The 22,059-nt window shown below is 46.9% G+C and overlaps 1 protein-coding gene across 3 annotated transcripts in view; it reads left to right on the top strand.

The window, feature by feature from the left end:
* The first annotated feature begins 2,367 nt into the window (after positions 1-2,367).
* The window catches only part of LOC142243231 (uncharacterized), a 150,147-nt gene continuing 130,455 nt past the window's right edge, over positions 2,368-22,059 (top strand). Inside the window, exons 1-2 of one of the 3 annotated variants that reach the window (XM_075314910.1) lie at positions 2,368-2,490; positions 11,842-11,928. In XM_075314910.1, the coding sequence (XP_075171025.1) occupies positions 11,872-11,928 (57 nt within the window). In that variant the 5' untranslated portion in view covers positions 2,368-2,490; positions 11,842-11,871. Of the gene's footprint in view, positions 2,491-2,728; positions 2,892-11,841; positions 11,929-22,059 lie in introns of those variants that run through there. The other 2 variants (XM_075314909.1, XM_075314908.1) reach the window with 2 other exon arrangements.

The following is a 22,059-nucleotide window of genomic DNA, read 5'->3' as shown; positions in this document are numbered from 1 at the left end:
TGCAGAGCACTTTCCTGATAATCCTCCACCGGCAGAATGCCAAAAAAATGGCTGCCGGAGCTCTCTGGGGAGGAGTGGAGCCGTGGGCGGCGCTAGGAAAGTGCGGGAATCTGGGGTCCCCACAGTGATCAGTGAGGGGGGAGGAAACATACAGGATGCTCCGGCCCTCACATCCGACGTCAGGTCGGCAGTCCCGCCCTTACCCCTGACAGGCAGGCCCGGGGGCGGGAGTTTTGCTACTAGGCCGCGATGAAGCCGGGGACTAAATTTAAGACCGCGGCCGACAAGCAGGCGCGGTCGGTGCGGAAGTCCGCCGGTCTTCACAAATCAGCAGCTGCTGCAGCGTCCGGGAAGAAGGCGCTCCATGCACAGTCCCCATGGGGACACAGAGTACCTTAGAGATGCAGGGCCCGGTCCCTGAGGATGAATAGACTCCTGTCCGGCAGATTCCCACAGGGGCTGCGGAGGGAGCACGGTCCCAGTAAATGGATGACCGGTCAGGATCCCACTTCTCCCAGAGCCGCTAAGGGATGGTGAAGGAAACTGCATGAGGCTCCGGCCTTGTACCCGCAATGGGTACCTCAACCTTAACAGCACCGCCGACGTAGTGGGGTGAGAAGGGAACATGCCGGGGGCCCCGTGGGGGCCCTCTTTTCTTCCAACCGATATAACTAATATGAGAATGCATGAGTGGATGTGTGCCTCCTTCCACACAAAGCATAAAACTGAGGAGCCCGTGATGCACGGGAGGGTGTATAGGCAGAGGGGAGGGGTTACACTTTTTAAAGTGTAATACTTTGTGTGGCCTCCGGAGGCAGAAGCTATACACCCAATTGTCTGGGTCTCCCAATGGAGCGACAAAAAAATAAAGGTTTTATGTTGATAAACTTTGGATCTTTTGTAAAACACTGTTCTAGTGGCATGGGGTACCCCTTACAAAAAAACCTTCTGAAAAAAAGCAAGTGATCACACATCATTGATCCCTAATTTTGATTTCCAGTGTATAAATAATATGGACTGGGAAGCTGGATGCACCATTGAAAGCGCTCTATATGAACCATCCAAAGAGAACCTGCCAGTAGTTCTTGTTATGTAATCTCACACAGCTTGACGTAGGGAGAGAGACCCTGATACCAGTGATGTATCACTTACTTTACTGGTTGGTTGCCACAGTTGTGATAGAATCACAGTTTTCTCTGGTGTGGATGTTGCAGAGGTCAGATGTTGGGCGGTGTATAACCTCGTCCACGCCACAGCTTTCTGTTTACATTGTGTAGTGACAGAAAGCTGCTAATTAGTGTCGGGGGTGAAGCTGGACTAGGAGGTATGAGGCCAGTGGTCCTGTGGTAATAATCTCCTGCTGATAAAACACTGATTTGTGTTGAATGAGAAAAACACAGCTTTGTAAGGGACACATTACTGGAATCGGGGTCTCTACTCCTACATCATGCATGGTGCTCTCAGATTACTTAGCAAAAACCTGCTGACATAATTGCTTTATGGGTTGTCGCCCTTCAATTATTCCCCACAACACAGTTTAGTATAAAAGAAACCCAAGCTGTGCTGTACTCACAATGCCCCGGTCCACTGATGATTCTCCGCTGACGCTCGCAGTGCCTGACATTGTCACAGCGACAATGTGGCAGCCAATCAATGAAGCTCGCTGGCCCTGCCAATGTAAACGGATCCCCCCAGATCAGAGCCGCTGAGCTCACTGATTGGTTATCACACTGCTGATTTAACGTCAGCGCCGCAGCCAATGCCTGACACCCGGACCGCTGGTGCATATTCACCTGTAGACTCAGGGACAGCGAGTCCAGACGGTTTTTATACCAAACTGCAGGAGATGAAGAGTTAACTGATACGGCACAATTTTAATTTTTAAATAAGTACATGCATTTTTGTCTAAAAAATTATTGGAATTGGGTTTCATGAAAAATGTTGCACCAATTGCCTCCTACAGCCGGGGTGGTGTGCTGTACTGCTGACAGCAGAAGGGGTGAACTGAGGATCCATCAGTGAGCTCATTCTGAGTGTAAGGTGTTACTGACTTTCTGAGCTCCTCTCAGCACACACACACACACACACATATATATATATATAACAGAGGTGGAGAGCTCCTAAGATTTAGTGAATACGATATTGTGTAATGAGGAGTGGCAAGTGCTGATCTTAAGTTAAAACGCAAAAAGAGCGGAAGCTGCCATTTAATCAGAGGACATAAAGAAATGTACAGAGGCCGCTCCCATTACAGAGCCCTACACTACTACTGTGTACTGTCGCAAACACCGTAAAGCGAAGGAAGCCGGCGTGAAATGGTCACATGGTAAGACGTCGGCGTGAGGATTGGCTAGTTGGGCGTGATGACGTCAGGTGGGCGTGATGGCATCTATTGGACAGAGAGCTACTAGCAATTCATGTTCGTGGGAAACGAAAGCGTGTGGTTGACGTGAGCGCGGCAGTGGCGATTGCTTCGTTCGTCCTGTGAACGTGAGTATGAGGGGAAGAGCGGAGACTCTGTCCGCGCTGTGCATTCTGGGAGCCGCCTGCTTCTGTTCTCTCACCTCTGACGCGCCCTGATTTGTAGGTGCAGTGACCGGGCCGCTGGTAATGTGTGCACAATGGTGCAGGCCCTGCCCGCGCCCCTCCGCTTCCGGGGCCACGAGGGAGATAAGGGTCGCCATGCCGCCTCCCTGGTGCTAGAGCTGGTGACTGCCATGATGGCCAGTACTGGTCTCTCCTCATAATCCTGATTAGGGTTTTACCTGGAGTGTATCCCTGCTCAAAAATGGCCGTTGTTGGGTGATGGGGGCAGGCGTGAAACTTCCCCGGAAATGTTGGCACCCGGTGTTCTCCTGGTGACTCCAAAAGCAGAGACCTATCCGAAATCAGTATGTATTAAAGGGGCCTTTTAGTTATTAAAGGGAATCGGTCACCAGGTACATGCCTCCTAATCTGAGTGCAGCATGATGCGGAGACAGAGATCCTGATTACAGTGATGTCACTTACTGGGCTTCTTAAGGTCCAGTCACACTAAGCAACTTACCAGCGATCCCAACAACGATAGGGATCGCTGGTAAGTTGCTAGGAGGTCGCTGGTGAGATGTCACACTGCGACGCTCCAGCGATCCCACCAGCAACCTGACCTGGCAGGGGACTCGCTGGAGCGTCGCTACACAAGTTGCTGGTGAGCTCACCAGCAACCAGTGACCAGCCCCCAGCGCCGCGTGGAAGATGCTGCGCTTGGTAACTAAGGTAAATATCGGGTAACCAACCCGATATTTACCTTGGTTACCAGCGCACGGAGCTACACGTGCAGAGAGCAGGGAGCAGCGCACACTGAGCGCTGGCTCCCTGCTCTCCTAGTTACAGCACACATCGGGTTAATTACCCTATGTGTGCTGCAGCTAAATGTGCACAGAGCAGGGAGCCGCGCACAATGCTTAGCGCTGGCTCCTTGCTTTCCTAGCTACAGCACACATCGGGTTAATTACCCGTTGTGTCCTGCAGCTACATGTGCACAGAGCAGGAGCCGGCACTGACAGTGAGAGCGGCGGAGGCTGGTAACAAAGGTAAATATCGGGTAACCAAGGACAGGGCTTCTTGGTTACCCGATGTTTACTGTGGTTACCAGCGTCCGCAGAAGCCGGCTCCTGCTGCCTGCACATTAGTTGTTGCTGTCTCACACAGCGATCTGTGCTTCACAGCGGGACAGCAACAACTAAAAAATGGCCCAGGACATTCAGCAGCAACCAACGACCTCACAGCAGAGGCCAGTTTGTTGCTGGATGTCACACACACCAACATCGCTAGCAACGTCACAAAAGTTGTTCGTTTGCAGCGATGTTGCTTAGTGTGACGGGGCCTTTAGTGTAGTTTTGATAAAATCACTGATTAAACAGTAGTAGAGCATTACAGGGCTACTTGGCGTGCTGCAGGCAGTCTATCATATTCATGAGCTCTGTATAACTGCTAGATCTGCAGCAGAGAAAAGTGATTTCATCAAAATGACAGCAAACAGCTCAGTAAGGCTACTTTCACACTTGCGTTGCACGGCTTCCGTTGCTATCCACAGCCTTGAGGAATTACGGTAACCGTTGCAGGAAACCATTATATTCCTCATAGACTTCTATTAGCTACGGATAGCAGCGGATGGTCTTGCGTTGCATCCGCTGCACGACGCAGCGTCGTTATTTTGACGCTGCGGAGGGAACACAATCCGTAGGATTTCGCTGCGCATGCTCTCTCTGGCTCCCTGCACATGTAACCAGGGTAAACATCGGATTACTAAGCATTGCGCTTTGCCTAGTACCCGATATTTATATATATTCTTTCCATCTCCTAGGTCACCTCCCCTCGGTTACTGCAGTCTCGCACGACGAGCCTGTGATCATCCCCACATCATCTGATCAGCAGACATGTGCAACTAACAGGCCCTTAGGTTGCATTGTCCATTGTCAAACTCTGATGCACTCTTGCGTGGATCACATAGTTCCCTGCCTCTATCAGCAGCCCCGTGACGCAATAATCAGGTGCCAATGGGTTGACATGGCAGCGTGGGTTCAGCTGATGATCCCTGTCCCTGCCATGACTCACGTCCTGTGAATGTGGGCAGAGCGCAGGCACTCACAGCAGCATTTCTGCTGATCAGCGTGATGCTGTAGTGATCAGACAGTGCAGGCATAAAGTCCCCTAGGGAAACTAGTAAAACCAATAAAAAATGTAAAACAGAAAAGTTTAAAATAACTCCTTTTTGCCCCCATTGAAAATAAAACAATAATAAAAAAATACAGATATTTGGTATTGCTGCGTTCAGAAATGCCCAATCTTTTAAAAGAAAAATCAATTAATCCGATTTGGTACACTGTGTAGCAACAAAAAATATTCCAAACAGCAAAATTACGGTTTGGTTGCTGCAACGTTTAAATAACAGGCAATCAAAACAGTATATATACCCAAAAATTATATAATTAAAAACGTCAGCTGAAGACGCAAAAAATTAGCTATCACTGAGCCCCAGATCCTGAAAAATTAAAATGCTACGGGTCACAGAAAATGGCAACAAAACTATATATATATATATATATATATATATATATATATATATATATTATATCTCTTTTTTTTCTTTTAAAAAATTTTTGAGTTTATCAAAGCAGCTAACTAACAGACATACCGTCATATATATGGCTTCGAACGCCATAAAGAAATTGAGGCAGAGTGGAAGAAAATGTGTCAGTCTCAGTACAAGCCGTCCATGAGTAAGACAAGTATAAAAAGCAATAAATGCATCAGAATTTACTTATGAAGCTCAAACAATGGCTTATATTACAGCAAAAGTTGGGCGAGAAAATAGAGACAGGGGGGATCAAGAGGGAGGGGGTGCTAGGCAAATATCCCAATAATATCAGACAAGCCAGTCAGCAAACTGGGGGCCGTCCTTAAAGGATGACCAGGAGAATCAATTTTTTTTTTTTTTTATATATATACCGGTCCCAGGAGTAGTAGTTGTGTGCCATAAGGGATTCCATTTGCTCTATGTGATTCAGTTCCGAGAGCCATTCTTTCACAGACGGTGGGTCAGGGGACCTCCAGTGCCTGGGGATACATTTCTAGCCACTGTGAGGAAGAATCTCAGGACATCCGCCTTGATAGCTGACAAACTACCAGGCAACAGGGAGAGGAGAGCAAGCTGAGGGGTAGGAACCAGGCGAGTGCCCAACACCTGGGAGTAGAATTCAAAGATGGAGGACCAGAATGAAGGTCACAGGACCACCAAATGTGGGTCATAGTGCCAACATCTGTGCCACACCTTGGTTTCTGATCCCTTCTAGAGGGGATAACCTGGTGTAAGAGAGCCGAGTATCTATACCAGCGTGTCAATATTTATGTATTGAGTCACGGTCCATTATTACGGAACCGAATAGGAGATGTTCCATAACAACGGAACGGACATACAACATCTGATGTGTTGGTTTTGTTTTTTTTTTTTGTCGGATCGGATGCACACAGAAGTGCTTACATGTGCCATCCGCTCCTACACAGAAGACATTGAAAAGATGGTCCTGTCGGTAGGTCCACAAAAAACAGGAACTGACCAGGACAGACGGAACGGTCGTCTGAATGAGCCCTAAATGTTTGGCCCCACCATAATGCATGAGTGCCTGTACTTGATATGAACAGTCATCCTGTGCTAACAGAGGCCCTTTAAATGAGCTTAGACCTGATGAGACTGGTGTATGAAGTCTAAACTAAAGCTGAGTTCACACATAGCGACAACGACGTCGCTGTTACGTCACCATTTTCTGTGACGTAACAGCGACCTTGTAAGTCGCTGTTATGATCGCTGCTTAGCTGTCAAACACAGCGACGCAGCAGCGATCATAACGTCGCTACATGTGCAGAGAGCGGGGAGCCGCGCACACTGCTTAGCGCTGGCTCCTTGCTCTCCTAGCTACAGTACACATCGGGTTAATTACCCGATGTGTACTGCAGCCACATGTGCACAGAGCAGGAGCCGGCACTTAGCAGCAAGGGCGGAGGCTGGTAACGAAGGTAAATATCAGGTAACCAGGGAAAGGGCTTCCCTTGGTTACTCGATGTTTACAGTGGTTACAGCTTTCCGCAGCTGCCAGACGCCGGCTCCTGCTCCCTGATCGCTTCATTTCGTTGCTCTCTCGCTGTCACACACAGCGATGTGTGCTTCACAGCGGGAGAGCGACGTCGAAAAAATGAAGCTGGACATTCAGCAACGACCTCACAGCAGGGGCCAGGTCGCTGCTGGATGTCACACACAGCGACGGGACGTCGCTGCTACGTCACAGAAAATGGTGACGTAGCAGCGACGTCGTTGTCGTCGTCGCTGTGTGTGACACCACCTTTAGTCTTCAGTTTCCCTTCTTAGTAAAATCTCCCACTTCTCAGTACAAGCTGTGTGGGTGGAGATTACATATACTTGGACTCATGAGCTCTTTCTTATTATTGTTCCTTCTTAGGCTACTTTCACACATCCGGTTTGAGCAGTGCGGCTCAATCCGGCTGTGAAACCTATGCAACGGATGCGGCGAAAACACCACATCCTTTGCATAAGTTTGTCCGTTTTTATTTCCGGTTGCGCCACGCTACTGAGCATTCGCAGTGGAAGAAACCGCATGCGGCGGCCGGATGCGTTTTTTGCCGCATCGCGCTGCATCCGGCGTCCATAGGCATGCATTGAAAAATGCGGCGCAATGCGTTTTTTTTTGCCGGAGCAAAAAACGTGCCAGGGAATATAGCATCGGCTAAATCTGCCGCATGGGCAAAAACCGGACGGAACGCAAGCCTATGCGGCGTCAATGCTGGAAAAAACAAAACCGGCGGCAAAAAAAAGGTTTCGTTTTTTTCAGCAGAGCGCCGCCGGATTGTGCCGCACTGCTACAGCCGGATGTGTGAAAGTAGCCTTACTTTATATGTTGCCATAGAAATTAGACTGTCAGATGAACTCCCCTATATTGCCAGGTTTGGCTGATGTGCATTGAGGCCTCCTAGGCGGCCAGTGGATGATGTTGGCGGACAGAAGAAACTAGTATGTCTGTCTGATTTTGGATGATTTCAAACTGCCAGTCATTTTATTCTCCAAGAGATAAGCAGACGCCAAACATGTCTGGCAGTGACTCCTAGAGAACACCGGAGAGTCAGGGGGATGGCTGTGCTGCGAATGAGCGGCTGAACCACCACTTGGCCAACAAATATCTACATTGTAGTACACCTATGGTCACAAGTATTATAGGAGTAAGATAACTTCTGTTGAGGTAATTTCAAGGTTTCAGCGCCCAGATACCTCTGCATCAGGGATTTTTGCAAATAAAGGACAGGGACTAGAGCACAAACTGTAGCTCCTTGATGTCGTATAATGTACTTGTACATCATAATGGGAATGATGCTCCTGCTGTATGCCTTATGATTGTCATGATAATGATGCAGGCTCTGGAGTTTATGCCGGCATGGTCACAGCTGGGAGCTCACAGCTTATTATAACATTATTATGGTTGATTCTTGAAGAGGTAATTATAAACCATATCACAAAGGCAAAATAATTAATTTTTCCGCTCTGTAGCCAGTATTACATTGTACAGTTCAACATGAAATTTATTTTTCTCATGCCAATTCGGCATGACAAAACAACTGCTGCATGCTGTGATTGGCAGGATGTTTCTGCTCATGCTCACCCATACAAGTCTATGGGTTTAATATTGTACTGATATCATTTGAGTGCAGTTCAATATAAGGATATAAGCACTGACAGGCAGTTGAGAGGGTGGAGAGGTTAATCTGTTCTCCACACTGGTGATCAGATTCTTACATGCAAGAGAATAGGAGTACAGTAGATGACACTCGGCTCACACTCACAGCACAGATTCTCACATCAGAGAACATACCCAAGTGTGACCCCGGCCTTATACTCGGCAAAGGAGGGGGGAGCACAGAGCTGTCAGGCTCTGAAGGGGTTTCATCACCTTTAAGGCCCAGTGTGCACTAGAAAATGGAATTTTCTTAAGAAAATTCCGCACCCTCTGGAAGATTACTGCTTCTGCGGTAAAATAAAAAAGCAGCAAACCACACCCGAAAACCGCATGCGGTTTGCTGCCGCAGTTTTTCCGCGGGTTGTTAACTGTGTTTTAATGCATGCAATGCAATAAAGCACATTGAAGAAAAAAAACACATTTTGTCATTTCCTTCTTCATAGGGGGATAGATAAATACCGTATTTTTCGGACTATAAGACGCAGCCTGGTTTTAGAGGAGGAAAATAGGAAAATAAAACTTTAGGCAAAAAAATGGTCATGACACACTGTTATGGGGCGAGGATCTGCTGCTGACACTGTTATGGGGGTAATGTCCCCAAATTCTCTACTAAGGTACCCCATCCTGGTAATGATCCTCCTGCCTTGTATATGATCCTGCTATAAACCCCCATCCTGCTCATATACCAGCATCCTGCTCATATACCCCCATCCATCCTGCTCATATACCCCCATCCATCCTGCTCATATACCCCCATCCATCCTGCTCATATACCCCCATCCATCCTGCTCATATACCCCCATCCATCCTGCTCATATACCCCCATCCATCCTGCTCATATACCCCCATCCATCCTGCTCATATACCCCCATCCATCCTGCTCATATACCCCCATCCATCCTGCTCATATACCCCCATCCATCCTGCTCATATACCCCCATCCATCCTGCTCATATACCCCCATCCATCCTGCTCATATACCCCCATCCATCCTGCTCATATACCCCCATCCATCCTGCTCATATACCCCCATCCATCCTGCTCATATACCCCCATCCATCCTGCTCATATACCCCCATGGTATATGGCCTGTATCCTATAGCACAGAGAAAAAAAATAAACGTTTATACTCACCTTTTCCACACTCCCTGCAGCACCGATCATCTTCCTCTCAGCGGCAATGACCTGTGTGTGTGGAGCCGTCCCCCTGCAGCACGCGATGTCTTCCTGTCTGTGCCGATCAGCTGATCAGCACAGATCAGCTGACCGGCACAGACAGGAAGACATCGCGTGCTGCAGGGGGACGGCTCCACACACGGGGACGGGTGAGTGTACTGATTCACTGCACCCCGCGCTGATGATGACGTGCGGGAGGCAGTGAATACAGCCGCACATGATCACTCCAGGCTGTAATTGCCAGGGGTGATCATGCGGACCGGCTCTTTACTATGCGCGCGTCCCTGCTCGTCCTCCCGCCCACCTGTCAGTGCTGGCTTCAGCGCTGAGAGATGGGCGGGAGGATGGGCGTGCATATGTAATGAGCGGGCCCACGTGGTCACGGCAGGCGCTGCTGCTGCCTGCTCATGCCCCCGATGACCCGCTCCACCGCAGCACCCTCGTTCCCGGCCGCAGCCCTATAGTCAGACCATAAGACGCACCCCCAACTTTCCCCCAACATTTGGGGGAAAAAAAGTGCGTCTTATAGTCCGAAAAATACGGTAATAGATATATAATATAGAGATAGATAATAGAGGGATAGATAGAGGATAGATACATAATGGATAGCGGGATAGCTAGATGATAGCGGGATGGATAGATAGATATTACAGCTTTATTTCTGATGTTTGTGTTTTGCCCCCACACAGCAGTGACTCTGCGGGACCTTGGGTCTGAGTTCTCGCAGGGTCACTACCGGTTGGTGACGTCACTCTAGTACCGCTTGTGAGGCCCTGAAGTTCTCACGAGCGGTAATGTGTTGACATCACCGACCGTGAGAAATGTCCTGGAGTTACCCCTGCAGCCTTGTAACGAGGCTGCATTGAGTACTATGTGTCCGACGCCGCTTGATCAGTATGCAAGCGTTGTGGGACCTCGTGTGGATTACGTCGGAGCTGGAGGGGTGTTTGGTGGGTTAATAAAGTGGTGACAGAGAGGCTTTTTTTTTTTTTTTGTTTTATTTCAAATAAAGGATTTTTTGGTGTATGTGTTTACTGTCCCTTACAGATTAGTGACGGCGTGTCATAGACGCTGCCATTACTAATCTTGGACTTAGTGACAGCGATGGGCTGCCATTAACTCCTTATTACCCCGATTGCACCGCATCACGGCAATCAGGAAGAGCCGGTAACGCACCGAGACTGTCGAATAATGGATGCAACAATGTTGGGGCAGCGGTGGGCTGATATTCTTGGCTGCGAGAGGGGAGCACAATAACCACGGCCCTCGCCCTCCCCAGTGTGAGAATACCAGGCCCCTGCTGTGTGCTTACCCGGCTGGACGGTAAAAATATTGCGGACCCAACTTTTTTTTAAATATGTGTGTTTCTGATTTGTGTGTGTGTGTGTTTTCTCTCGGCTCAGTTTCCTCTTCCTCTCCTAGTGATATCCCTTCCTTGCAAAACGCAGGGTAGAGATGAACGTTATGTCCCAAAAAACGCGAAATACCGCGGGAATAACGCAATGAAGCGCACATAATTTGCTACCTGCGTTATTTTCTGCGGTATTTCATGATTACATTACAGTTAATGGGGTCAAATACCGCAGGTACGTGCGGAAAAGAAGTGACATGCGTATTCTTTTTTCTGCAGAAAACATGCAGCAAAACCTGTTGGTGAGAAAACCGCAGTGTGTGCGCAGCATTTTTTTTTTTTTTTTTTTTTTTTTTTAACCATCGGTTTTGCTGGGGAAGGACTGCAGAAAGGTTATGAACATTTTCTGCAGCAAAACCGCGGTAAAAACCGCAGCGTGCGCACAGGGCCTTAGTTATCTAGATGAGGGATGTGCTTAGACGTTGTAGCAACAAAATATTTTTATTTTATGGAGATTGTGACGAATTGCTATAATTTTGATTGTAGAAATCAAATAAACAATAAAAATGTCAGTGCAAAGATTTACATGGACTTTTGTTGAAAGTCTTTGGCTTAGCCTTGTGTTTTCGTGTGGTGGTCCCTATATGATCTAGTGGTCATTTTTGTACTTCCAGAAGTGTTAAAGGCTATTAAAGGTTTTTTCCAAGCCATGCTGCCTGCTAAATCCTCATAGCTGTATCCTAGTGTGTGATGCGACTAGTCTGTATTTGACGAGCACTGGATCCGGCGAGCAGAGCACCTTCCTAGCAGTGTATATTATGTGCCGCTAGGATGTGATATGTTGCATGGTTTCACAATAACTTACTTGGGGGTAGACAACCCCTTTTTAAGGTAACTTAATGTTTTGTGTAGGTTTTTTTTAATTTATTTAGTTAAACAGGTGCCTAGTGCTGTTTCTACAATGAACTAAATTGTCTGTTTGCAGGAATATATACCATTTTGTAATCTATTCAATCATCTTTATTTGTAAAGTATTTTGCAGTTCCAAATCGACACAACACAATGAGTGGTAACCGAGAATACGCGTTCAAGGGAAGGAGAAAGTCGTACTTTTGTAAGGTAAGGATATGTATGTGTTGCATTGGTCAGTCATGTTTTACGAAGCATATTAGAACCCAACCTTCCTGGTGTATTCGTTACTTATTGACTCCAGTGTGGAAAAATAGCTTGTAAAATGGTATGCCCTGTTTTTAGTTTCTGATCACACTGAACAATTAGTCATGCCCTGCTGAAATCAGCACGCTTGTGACGTGATCAGGGCACACCAATGGGTTGTCATGATACTCGGGTCAGCTAATGACGATCCTCCTGTGAACACTGGCTTGAATAAGGACAGAGCGTCCGCAATGCATCCTCCCCAGTTATAACATAGATCCTTACTTTTTACTGGAATTTTTTTGATGGGTTGAAATAAAGTGGATTTTTATAAATATTTCTGGATTTGGATGCTGGTTACCACCTGTTCTCCTTGGTTATATGCTGACAATTGACAGTCTCCTATGCGTCCGTGCATCGTCCAGTAATTCACCAGATCCTGTGGGAGGCTTTAAGCTGGATAGTCTTTTTGTATTTTTTTTTTTTTGTCATACTGACAGGGTGGTTCTGTCAGAGAATACTCAGTTTCTTACTGAAAATGAGTGCAATCACAAATTCTTTGGTATTATTATCTTCATTTAATTTGTCTTCAATGAAAAAAAAATAAAAAAATTGTCATAAAGCCAAATTGGATATAATTCCACACCAAACATAAAAAAGGGGGTGGACAAAAGTATTGGCACTGTTTGAATAATCATGTGATGCTTCTCTTAATCTTCATTTATTTTGCTTGCAATGAAAAAAACACAAAAGCGAATGAAACACAAATTAAATCATTGATTATTTCACACAACTCCAAAAATGGGCCAGACAAAAGTATTGGCACCCTTAGCCTAATACTTGGTTGCACAACCTTTAGCCAAAATAACTGTGAACAACCGCTTCCAGTAACCATCAATGAGTTTCTTACAATGCTCTGCTGGAATTTTAGACCATTCTTCTTTGGCAAACTGCTCCAGGTCCCTGAGATTTGAAGGGTGCCTTCTCCAAACTGCCATTTTGAGATCTCTCCACAGGTGTTCTATGGGATTCAGGTCTGGACTCATTGCTGGCCACTTTAGTAGTCTCCAGTGCTTTCTATCAAACCATTTTCTAGTGCTTTTTGAAGGTGTTTTGGGTCATTGTCCTGCTGGAGGACCCATGACCTCTGAGGAAGACCCAGCTTTCTCACACTGGGCCCTACATTATGCTGCAAAATTTGTTAGTAGTCTTCAGACTTCATAATGCCATGCACACGGTCAAGCAGTCCAGTGCCAGAGGCAGCAAAGCAACCCCAAAACATCAGGGAACCTCCGCCATGTTTGACTGTAGGGACCGTGTTCTTTTCTTTGAATGCCTCTTTTTTTTCCTGTAAACTCTATGTTGATGGCTTTTCCCAAAAAGCTCTACTTTTGTCTCATCTGACCAGAGAACATTCTTCCAAAACGTTTTAGGCTTTCTCAGGTAAGTTTTGGCAAACTCCAGCCTGGCTTTTTTATGTCTCGGGGTAAGTAGTGGGGTCTTCCTGGGTATCCGACCATACAGTCCCTTTTCATTCAGACGCTGACAGTACAGACTGACACTGTTGTACCCTCGGACTGCAGGGCAGCTTGAACTTGTTTGGATGTTAGTCGAGGTTCTTTATCCACCATCCGCACAATCTTGCGTTGAAATCTCTCGTCAATTTTTCTTTTCCTTTCACATCTAGGGAGGTTAGCCACAGTGCCATGGGCTTTAAACGTCGTGATGACACTGCGCACCGTAGACACAGGAACTTTCAGGTCTTTGGAGATGGACTTGTAGCCTTGAGATTGATCATGCTTCCTCACTATTTGGATTCTCAAGTCCTCAGACAGTTCTTAGGTCTTCTTTCTTTTCTAAGAACTAACAGAGTTAAATAGATGGGTAGAGTGCTCAAAAAGGGACTAACATGTAATCTCAACCCTATTTTAAAATGTGCAATTTTTATTAATATTCATTAAAATGTACCCACAAACAGACACACAAACATAAATGAGAATGGATCACGACATCCTTGTAAATAACCAAGGAATTTTATATACACACTCACTTTAGGAAAGGGAAGGGAAACTAATATAGCCCTATAAGGGTAGTGTATCCCTACCTAACAACGGAGGGTATGACACCATAAGTTACCGGGCGCCCCCGTTCCACGTCGGCTCTCCCTCTCCCTGACCCTGATATAGGGATGGGATGGAAAGCCCTATAGTGGTGCTTGCACAGTACAATATATATGAGTTCCCAAATGGTAATACTCTTCCCTGTATTGTTTTCCTTAGATCAAGAAGGTATCAATTTACTGATCTACAACCAGGAATTCCTATTCATGATACTAGCACTGTACAAGACGTATAGACTTCTATTCCTAATAAATTATCTTTATGCAAGGTAGTGATCCATAAGAGTTATTTACAACCACATATGTTACAGGGTGGTATACCCCACAAGTATATTACAGTCACCTAGAGTCATATCACAAGGGGCTCAGATAATCTCCCCATTATACCCCAGGAGCTGAAAGAAAAATGGGATACAGACACCCCTGCAAATTACTGCAAAATAGAAAAGGGACTCTCAGGAAGACGAGGCGGACGTGGGAACTCAGGGCTCTGACCCTGACGTCGCCCTTAACCTTGATACACCTGAGGGGGACGCCTTAGTAAATGATCTTATCTCGTCCATCAACCAGGTGTTAGATCTCTCTCCCCCGCCTCCTCCTGTAGAGGAGTCGGCGTCTCAGCAGGAGAAACACCAGTTTCGGTTCCCCAAACGTACTCGCAATACGTTTTTTGATCACTCTAACTTCAGGGACGCTGTCCAGAAGCCCAGAGCGGTCCCGGACAAGCGCTTTACTAAGCGCCTCACTGACACGCGTTACCCCTTCCCATCTGAAGTCGTTAAGGGTTGGGCTCACTGTCCCAAGGTGGATCCTCCAGTCTCAAGATTGGCGGCTAGATCCGTGGTGTCGGTTGCAGATGGCTCATCGCTAAAAGATGCCACTGACAGATTGAGCTCCTGGTGAAGTCCATCTATGAAGCCACGGGCGCGTCTTTTGCCCCGGCCTTTGCAGCCGTGTGGGCACTACAAGCTATCTCAGCTTGTCTGGCTGAGATTAATGCTGTCACACGTAATTCTGCTCCGCAAGTTGCGTCTTTGACCTCTCAGGCGTCAGCCTTTTCATCCTACGCCATGAACGCCGTCCTGGACTCTGCTAGCCGTACAGCTGTAGCATCCGCTAACTCTGTGGCAGTCCGCAGGGCCATGTGGCTGCGCGAATGGAAGGCAGATTCGGCTTCCAAGAGGTTCTTAACCGGTTTGCCATTTTCTGGCGAACGTTTGTTTGGCGAACGATTGGATGAGATTATTAAGGAATCCAAAGGGAAGGATTCCTCCTTACCCCAGGCCAAACCTAAGAGACCTCAACAGAGAAAGGTTCAATCGAGATTTCGGTTCTTTCGTCCCTCCGCCAAGTCCCAATCCTCTTCGTCCAACAGGCCGGAGAAAGGCCAGAGGAACTCCTATGCGTGGCGATCCAAGTCTCGCCCACAAAAGGCCGCAGGAGGCACTGCCTCCAAGACGGCTTCTTCATGACTCTCGGCCTCCCCTGACCGCATCCTCGGTCGGTGGCAGTCTCTCCCGCTTTGGCGATGCCTGGTGGCCACATGTTCAAGACCGATGGGTGAGAGACATTCTGTCTCATGGTTACAGGATAGAGTTCAGCTCTCGTCCCGCGGCTCGCTTCTTCAGAACCTCTCCACCCCCCGCTCAGGCCGACGCACTTTTTCAGGCAGTAGCCGCTCTAAAGATGGAAGGAGTTGTGATCCCCGTTCCCCTTCAGGAACGTGGTCGCGGATTTTACTCCAACTTGTTCGTGGTGCCAAAAAAGGACGGGTCATTCCGTCCCGTTCTGGACCTCAAGCTGCTCAACAGACATGTGAGAACCAGACGGTTCCGGATGGAATCTCTCCGCTCGGTCATCGCCTCAATGTCACAAGGAGACTTCCTAGCATCGATCGACATCAAGGATGCTTATCTCCATGTACCGATCGCACCCGAGCATCAACGTTTCCTGCGTTTCGCCATCGGGGACGAACACCTCCAGTTCGTGGCATTGCCTTTCGGCTTGGCGACAGCACCACGGGTTTTCACCAAAGTCATGGCATCCGTTGTGGCGGTCCTGCATTCTCAGGGCCACTCGGTGATTCCCTACTTGGACGATCTCCTAGTCAGGGCCCCGTCTCGGGTGGCGTGTCAACAAAGTCTGTCGCTCTGGCGACTCTCCAGCGGTTTGGGTGGATCATCAACTTCCCGAAATCCAAGTTGACACCGACCCAATCACTGACGTACCTTGGGATGGAGTTTCATACCCAGCAAGCGTTAGTCAAGCTTCCGAGAGACAAACAGCTTTCTCTGCAGGCAGGGGTGCAATCCCTTCTTCGGAGTCAGTCACACCCCTTAAGGCGCCTCATGCACTTCCTGGGGAAGATGGTGGCAGCTATAGAGGCAGTCCCGTTCGCGCAATTCCATCTTCGGCCACTCCAATGGGACATTCTCCGCAAATGGGACAGGAGTTCGGCTTCCCTCGACAGGAACGTCTCTTTCCCTTGCAACCAAGACGTCACTTCAGTGGTGGCTCCTTCCCAACTCTCTGTCGCAGGGAAAATCCTTCCTACCCCCAACCTGGGCTGTGGTCACCACGGACGCGAGCCTGTCAGGGTGGGGAGCGTTTTTTCTCCACCACAGGGCTCAGGGAACCTGGACTCCGATAGTCTTCCCTTCAGATCAATATTCTGGAGATAAGGGCAGTGTATCTAGCCCTATTGGCTTTTCATCGGTGGCTGGAGGGCAGGCAGATCCGTATCCAGTCGGACAACGCCACTGCCGTCGCATACATCAACCACCAAGGCGGCACTCGCAGTCGTCAAGCCTTCCAGGAAGTCCGGCGGATTCTTCAGTGGGTGGAAACCACAGCCTCCACCATCTCCGCAGTTCACATCCCAGGCGTAGAAAACTGGGAAGCAGATTTTCCCAGTCGTCAGGGCATGGATGCGGGGGAATGGTCTCTGCACCCAGAAGTGTTTCGAGAGATCTGTCGCCGCTGGGGAACGCCGTACGTCGATCTCATGGCGTCACGTCACAACACCACAGTCCCGGCATTCATGGCACGGTCTCAGGATCACAGAGCTCTGGCGGCGGACGCGTTAGTTCAGGATTGGTCGCAGTTTCGACTGCCTTATGTGTTTCCTCCTCTGGCGATGCTGCCCAGAGTGTTACGCAAGATCAGGTCCGACTGCCGTCGCGCCATTCTCGTCGCTCCAGACTGGCCGAGGCGGTTGTGGTACCCGGATCTGTGGCATCTCACGGTGGGTCAACCGTGGGCGCTTCCAGACCGCCCAGACTTGCTGTCACAAGGCCCATTTTTCCATCTGAATTCTGTGGCCCTCAACCTGACTGTGTGGCCATTGAGTCCTGGCTCCTAGCGTCTTCAGGGTTATCTCAGGATGTTATTGCCACCATGAGACAGGCCAGGAAGCCAACGTCCGCCAAGATCTATTACAGGTCTTGGCAAATCTTCTTATCCTGGTGCTCTGATAACGGTTTTCCTCCATGGCCGTTTGCCTTACCCACTTTTCTTTCATTCCTTCAATCCGGAATGGACAATGGTTTGTCACTCGGCTCTCTCAAGGGCCAAGTATCGGCGCTCTCCGTATTTTTTTCAAAAGCGCCTAGCCAGGCTTCCGCAGGTCCGCACGTTCCTGCAGGGAGTTTGCCACATAGTCCCACCTTACAAGCGTCCGCTAGAACCCTGGGATCTTAACAGGGTGCTAACGGCTCTTCAGAAACCACCTTTCGAGCCGCTGCGGGATGTCTCTTTATCACGTCTTTCGCAGAAGGTGGCCTTCCTAGTGGCAGTCACATCACTTCGGAGAGTGTCTGAGCTTGCAGCGCTGTCATGCAAAGCCCCCTTCCTGGTGTTTCACCAGGATAAGGTGGTTCTGCGTCCGGTCCCGGAATTTCTCCCTAAGGTGGTATCTCCTTTTCATCTCAATCAGGATATCTCCTTGCCTTTATTTTGCCCTAATCCAATTCACCAATGTGAAAAGGATTTGCACTCGTTGGATCTGGTGAGAGCACTCCGGCTCTACGTGTCTCGCACGGCGCCCCAGCGTCGTTCAGATGTGCTCTTTGTCCTTGTCGCTGGCCAGCGTAAGGGCTCGCAGGCTTCCAAGTCAACCTTGGCTCGGTGGATCAAGGAACCGATTCTCGAAGCCTACCGTTCTTCTGGGCTTCCGCTTCCTTCAGGGCTGAAAGCCCATTCTACCAGAGCCGTGGGTGCGTCCTGGGCATTGCGGCACCGGGCTACGGCTCAGCAGGTGTGTCAGGCAGCTACCTGGTCTAGTCTGCACACTTTCACGAAACACTATCAAGTGCATACCTATGCTTCGGCAGACGCCAGTCTCGGTAGGCGAGTCCTTCAGGCGGCGGTTGCCCACCTGTAAGAGGGGGCCGTTTCGGCTCTTTTTATCGAGGTATTCTTTTACCCACCCAGGGACTGCTCTTGGACGTCCCAATTATCTGGGTCTCCCAATGGAGCGACAAAGAAGAAGGGAATTTTGTTTACTTACCGTAAATTCCTTTTCTTCTAGCTCCTATTGGGAGACCCAGCACCCGCCCCTGTGCCCTTTGGGCTGGTTGTTCTTTTGTGTACACATGTTGTTCATGTTGAATTGTTCTTTTGGTTCATGGTTTTCAGTTCTCCGAACATCCTTCGGATTGAATTTACCCTAGACCAATTTATAAGTTTCCTCCTTCCTGCTTTTGCACCAAAACTGAGGAGCCCGTGATCCACGGGAGGGTGTATAGGCAGAGGGGAGGGGTTACACTTTTTAAAGTGTAATACTTTGTGTGGCCTCCGGAGGCAGAAGCTATATACCCAATTGTCTAGGTCTCCCAATAGGAGCTAGAAGAAAAGGAATTTACGGTAAGTAAACAAAATTCCCTTCTTTATGAAGTCACATTTACAAAGGCAATTATGTAAATAAAGTTAGACATAACATGTAGCAATGGTGAGAAGTCTGTTATGAAAACACATGGTTAAAAATATATTAATAATGGGCCATGACCCTGTGAAGAAAGGCAAAATCTACAGACCCCTCTTAACATGCATGTAATAGAAGCAGTGACAAGGATTAGGTGAAATAGGAAATCCATACTCATTAGATGTAGAATGTATAAAAAAAATATAAATTACTCAGCAGAAGTATAGAGGTGGCGTGTGTGTGTGTGTGTGTGTGCGTGTATATAATGTATATTATACACACATATACTTGTGTTCACAAAAATACGCTATATTAGTTTGTAAGCCAATTAATAGGAGTGCACACATAAGAGAGGCTGAATGGTGCAAACAGTCTGCTTGGCCAGGACCACAGCCAGGGTGGATTTGATTTAAATCTAACTGATTTAAATCACGATTTAAATCACTAGTCAGTAAGGCTTGATGTAAATCAGTGATTTAAATCAAAGTTTCTACCTAAACTAGTTCTTGCTACTTTAACATGCAAGTAGATGATGATTTTTAGAATCACTTTTTATATTACTTTTTTCTCCCCAGTTTAATGGGTTAATCATTCATATTTGGACACCACTGTTCTGTTGTACTTAGGAAGGAGAAAAATAATCCTGACCTTAATAACAATTTAAATAGATTTATTCAACTGAAACAATAACAACATTACAGCATAAGTTGTTTGCTTAAACAAACATCCATGTTTGTTAACTAATTTGGCTAAACAAAATATATATATATTTTAAGAAACTTAGACTGTCAGCCCAGCCGACAAATGAAAAACTTAAATACTACTGTTCCTGCTGTCCTCTGTAGCTCACTTGTCGTCATCATCATCATCATCATCATCATCATCTTCTTCTTTCCCTATTCATAATCGGGAAAAGAAAAACAAGCTTTCCTGCTTTATTGGGTCCCAACCGATTTCTCAATTTAGAATGAATGAGTCCAAAGGAAGAGAATATTCTTTCAACGCCTGCAGAAGAAGCTACTGCTGTTAAAAGTGAAATCATTACTTGAACAGTCTCTAAATCCAAGCGCTTAAGTGACTTCCACCAGTTTACTGGTGTGACCTTCCTTAAAATATCTTCAGCAAACATATATTTCTTGAATGGTTCCCCCTTAGCTCTGAAGTTTATTATAGTTGGCATTAAAGATGGATGATTGCTGGATACCCATGTCATAGCTAACTCCTCTTCCTCAGCACTTAGGTTTTGACCCTGATATTGGATATTGACAATATTTGCCAAAAAAGGAGCTGGAGTCAGTGCTTGTCCCATTCATTTGTTACTGCTTGTAATTTAGTTCTGTCCATGTGTAGTTGTTTTTAAGTGTTCACTCAGTTCCTTCCAAATTTCAACAGCATCCGCAATAAAACAGCTATTTTTCTGTATTTTGTTTAAAGCTTGAGAGATGAGTTTCAGGAAGCTCAGCATATGTTCAACATTTCTCTTAAGCCCAATGTTGAGGATTTTGGCCGTGACAGTGCCATCTATTTTATCTCGATTTTCTTCACAAAGTGTCATCAGAATAGGCCAGTTTTTGATATACTGCTCAAAACAGTCCACCACAGAGTTCCATCTAACATCTTGTGGGAGCGTTAGCTTGGTTCCACCCATCCTTTTCAGAGCTGCTGCAGCAAAATGATTATTACGGAAGTATTTAGCAATTTCAACAACATTGGCCTTTATTTCTGGAACACTTAAGTCTTTGGCTAAGAGGTGCAGCAAATGAGCACTGCAACCATATGTAATTAGCAGCTTTGTATTCCCTCCCTGCTCTTCTATATCTCTTCTCATCTTGGATACGTTTGCAGCATTGTCAGTGACCAAACTGCGTACTAGACATTTGAATTTTTGTTCACATGTCGTTATAGCTTTTACTGCCACTTCTTGTAAGTATTCTGCTGTGTGTGCATTTCCTTGACGTATCAGTTGTTTGTGCAAGGAAGACTTTACCTTCTTCTGTTGTTATACAAGCACATACAATAGGATCATTGTGGACATTACTCCACCCATCAATACTTAGGTTAACAATTTTACCCTCCAGAGCTGTTGCACATTGCTCCATTTCTCTGTCATACACTTGATCCAGCAGTTTCCCTGCAACATCAGCTCTGCTGGGTGGACTGTATCCTGGTCTCAGTGACTGAACCATATTAATGAAATGTGGGTTCTCAGTCAGACGGAAAGAAGAGTTCGTTGCATAAATAAACTGGGCAATTTTTTCATCAATCAACTCTTTTTCTAATCTGCTAGTTCTTATCACAAACCTATCTATGGTGGTTCCAGGAGGTAAAGGTTTTTTCTTCCTTTTGGGTGATGGTGATATGTGGCTGTGGGTGTCTGATGATGATGCTGCTGCTAATGAAGCACTATCCTGGATGGATAACTCTGAAACTGTAGAACAGGATGATGGTGATCTTGGAGGTGGATAGTTTCCAGAATCCATGAATTCCCCTAAACAAAAAAAGTCAATGCTGTTATTTTATTGTTTATTATACAATTTCTGCTTATTGTACACAACACATCACTGCCCCTGCCACAAAAGGAATATTTGTTTTTCTTCATAACTGTACCAAATGACAGTAACATGCAGTAATAATAAGAAATATAATTTTTCTCACACATGACAGTTCAGTCTTTAGAAATAGGATTCAATAAAAATGTTTACCAACCTGAAGATCCTGCCTGTTCAGAAGTGTTTCTTTGGTCATCTTCTTCATCACCGCACTTCTCATGATGTTGCCTCATTCACGCCACCAGGCCTTGCATCTCTTTGTTGCATCGTTTGCATTTTGCACGCATGCCTGCCTTACCGATAGGCGAAGGAGCTTCATTAAAATATTCCCAAACTGGGTCTCTTTTACGGCCTGCTGCCAGTATAAGGAAAAAATGTAATAAACCTCAGATCGTACACACAAACAGATCCAGACTTGTCTGTCTGTGGCTATGCTGCAGTATTGTGCTCAAAGTTTCACTTTCATTTTCTTGTCTGCTTGCCCTTCCTCCTCCTCACACTTAGAT

Source organism: Anomaloglossus baeobatrachus, chromosome 6, assembly GCF_048569485.1.
Source record: "Anomaloglossus baeobatrachus isolate aAnoBae1 chromosome 6, aAnoBae1.hap1, whole genome shotgun sequence".
NCBI classification, from domain to species: domain Eukaryota; kingdom Metazoa; phylum Chordata; class Amphibia; order Anura; family Aromobatidae; genus Anomaloglossus; species Anomaloglossus baeobatrachus.
The sequence above is the reverse complement of the archived record's forward strand: the minus strand, read 5'-3'. Positions and strand labels throughout refer to the sequence as shown.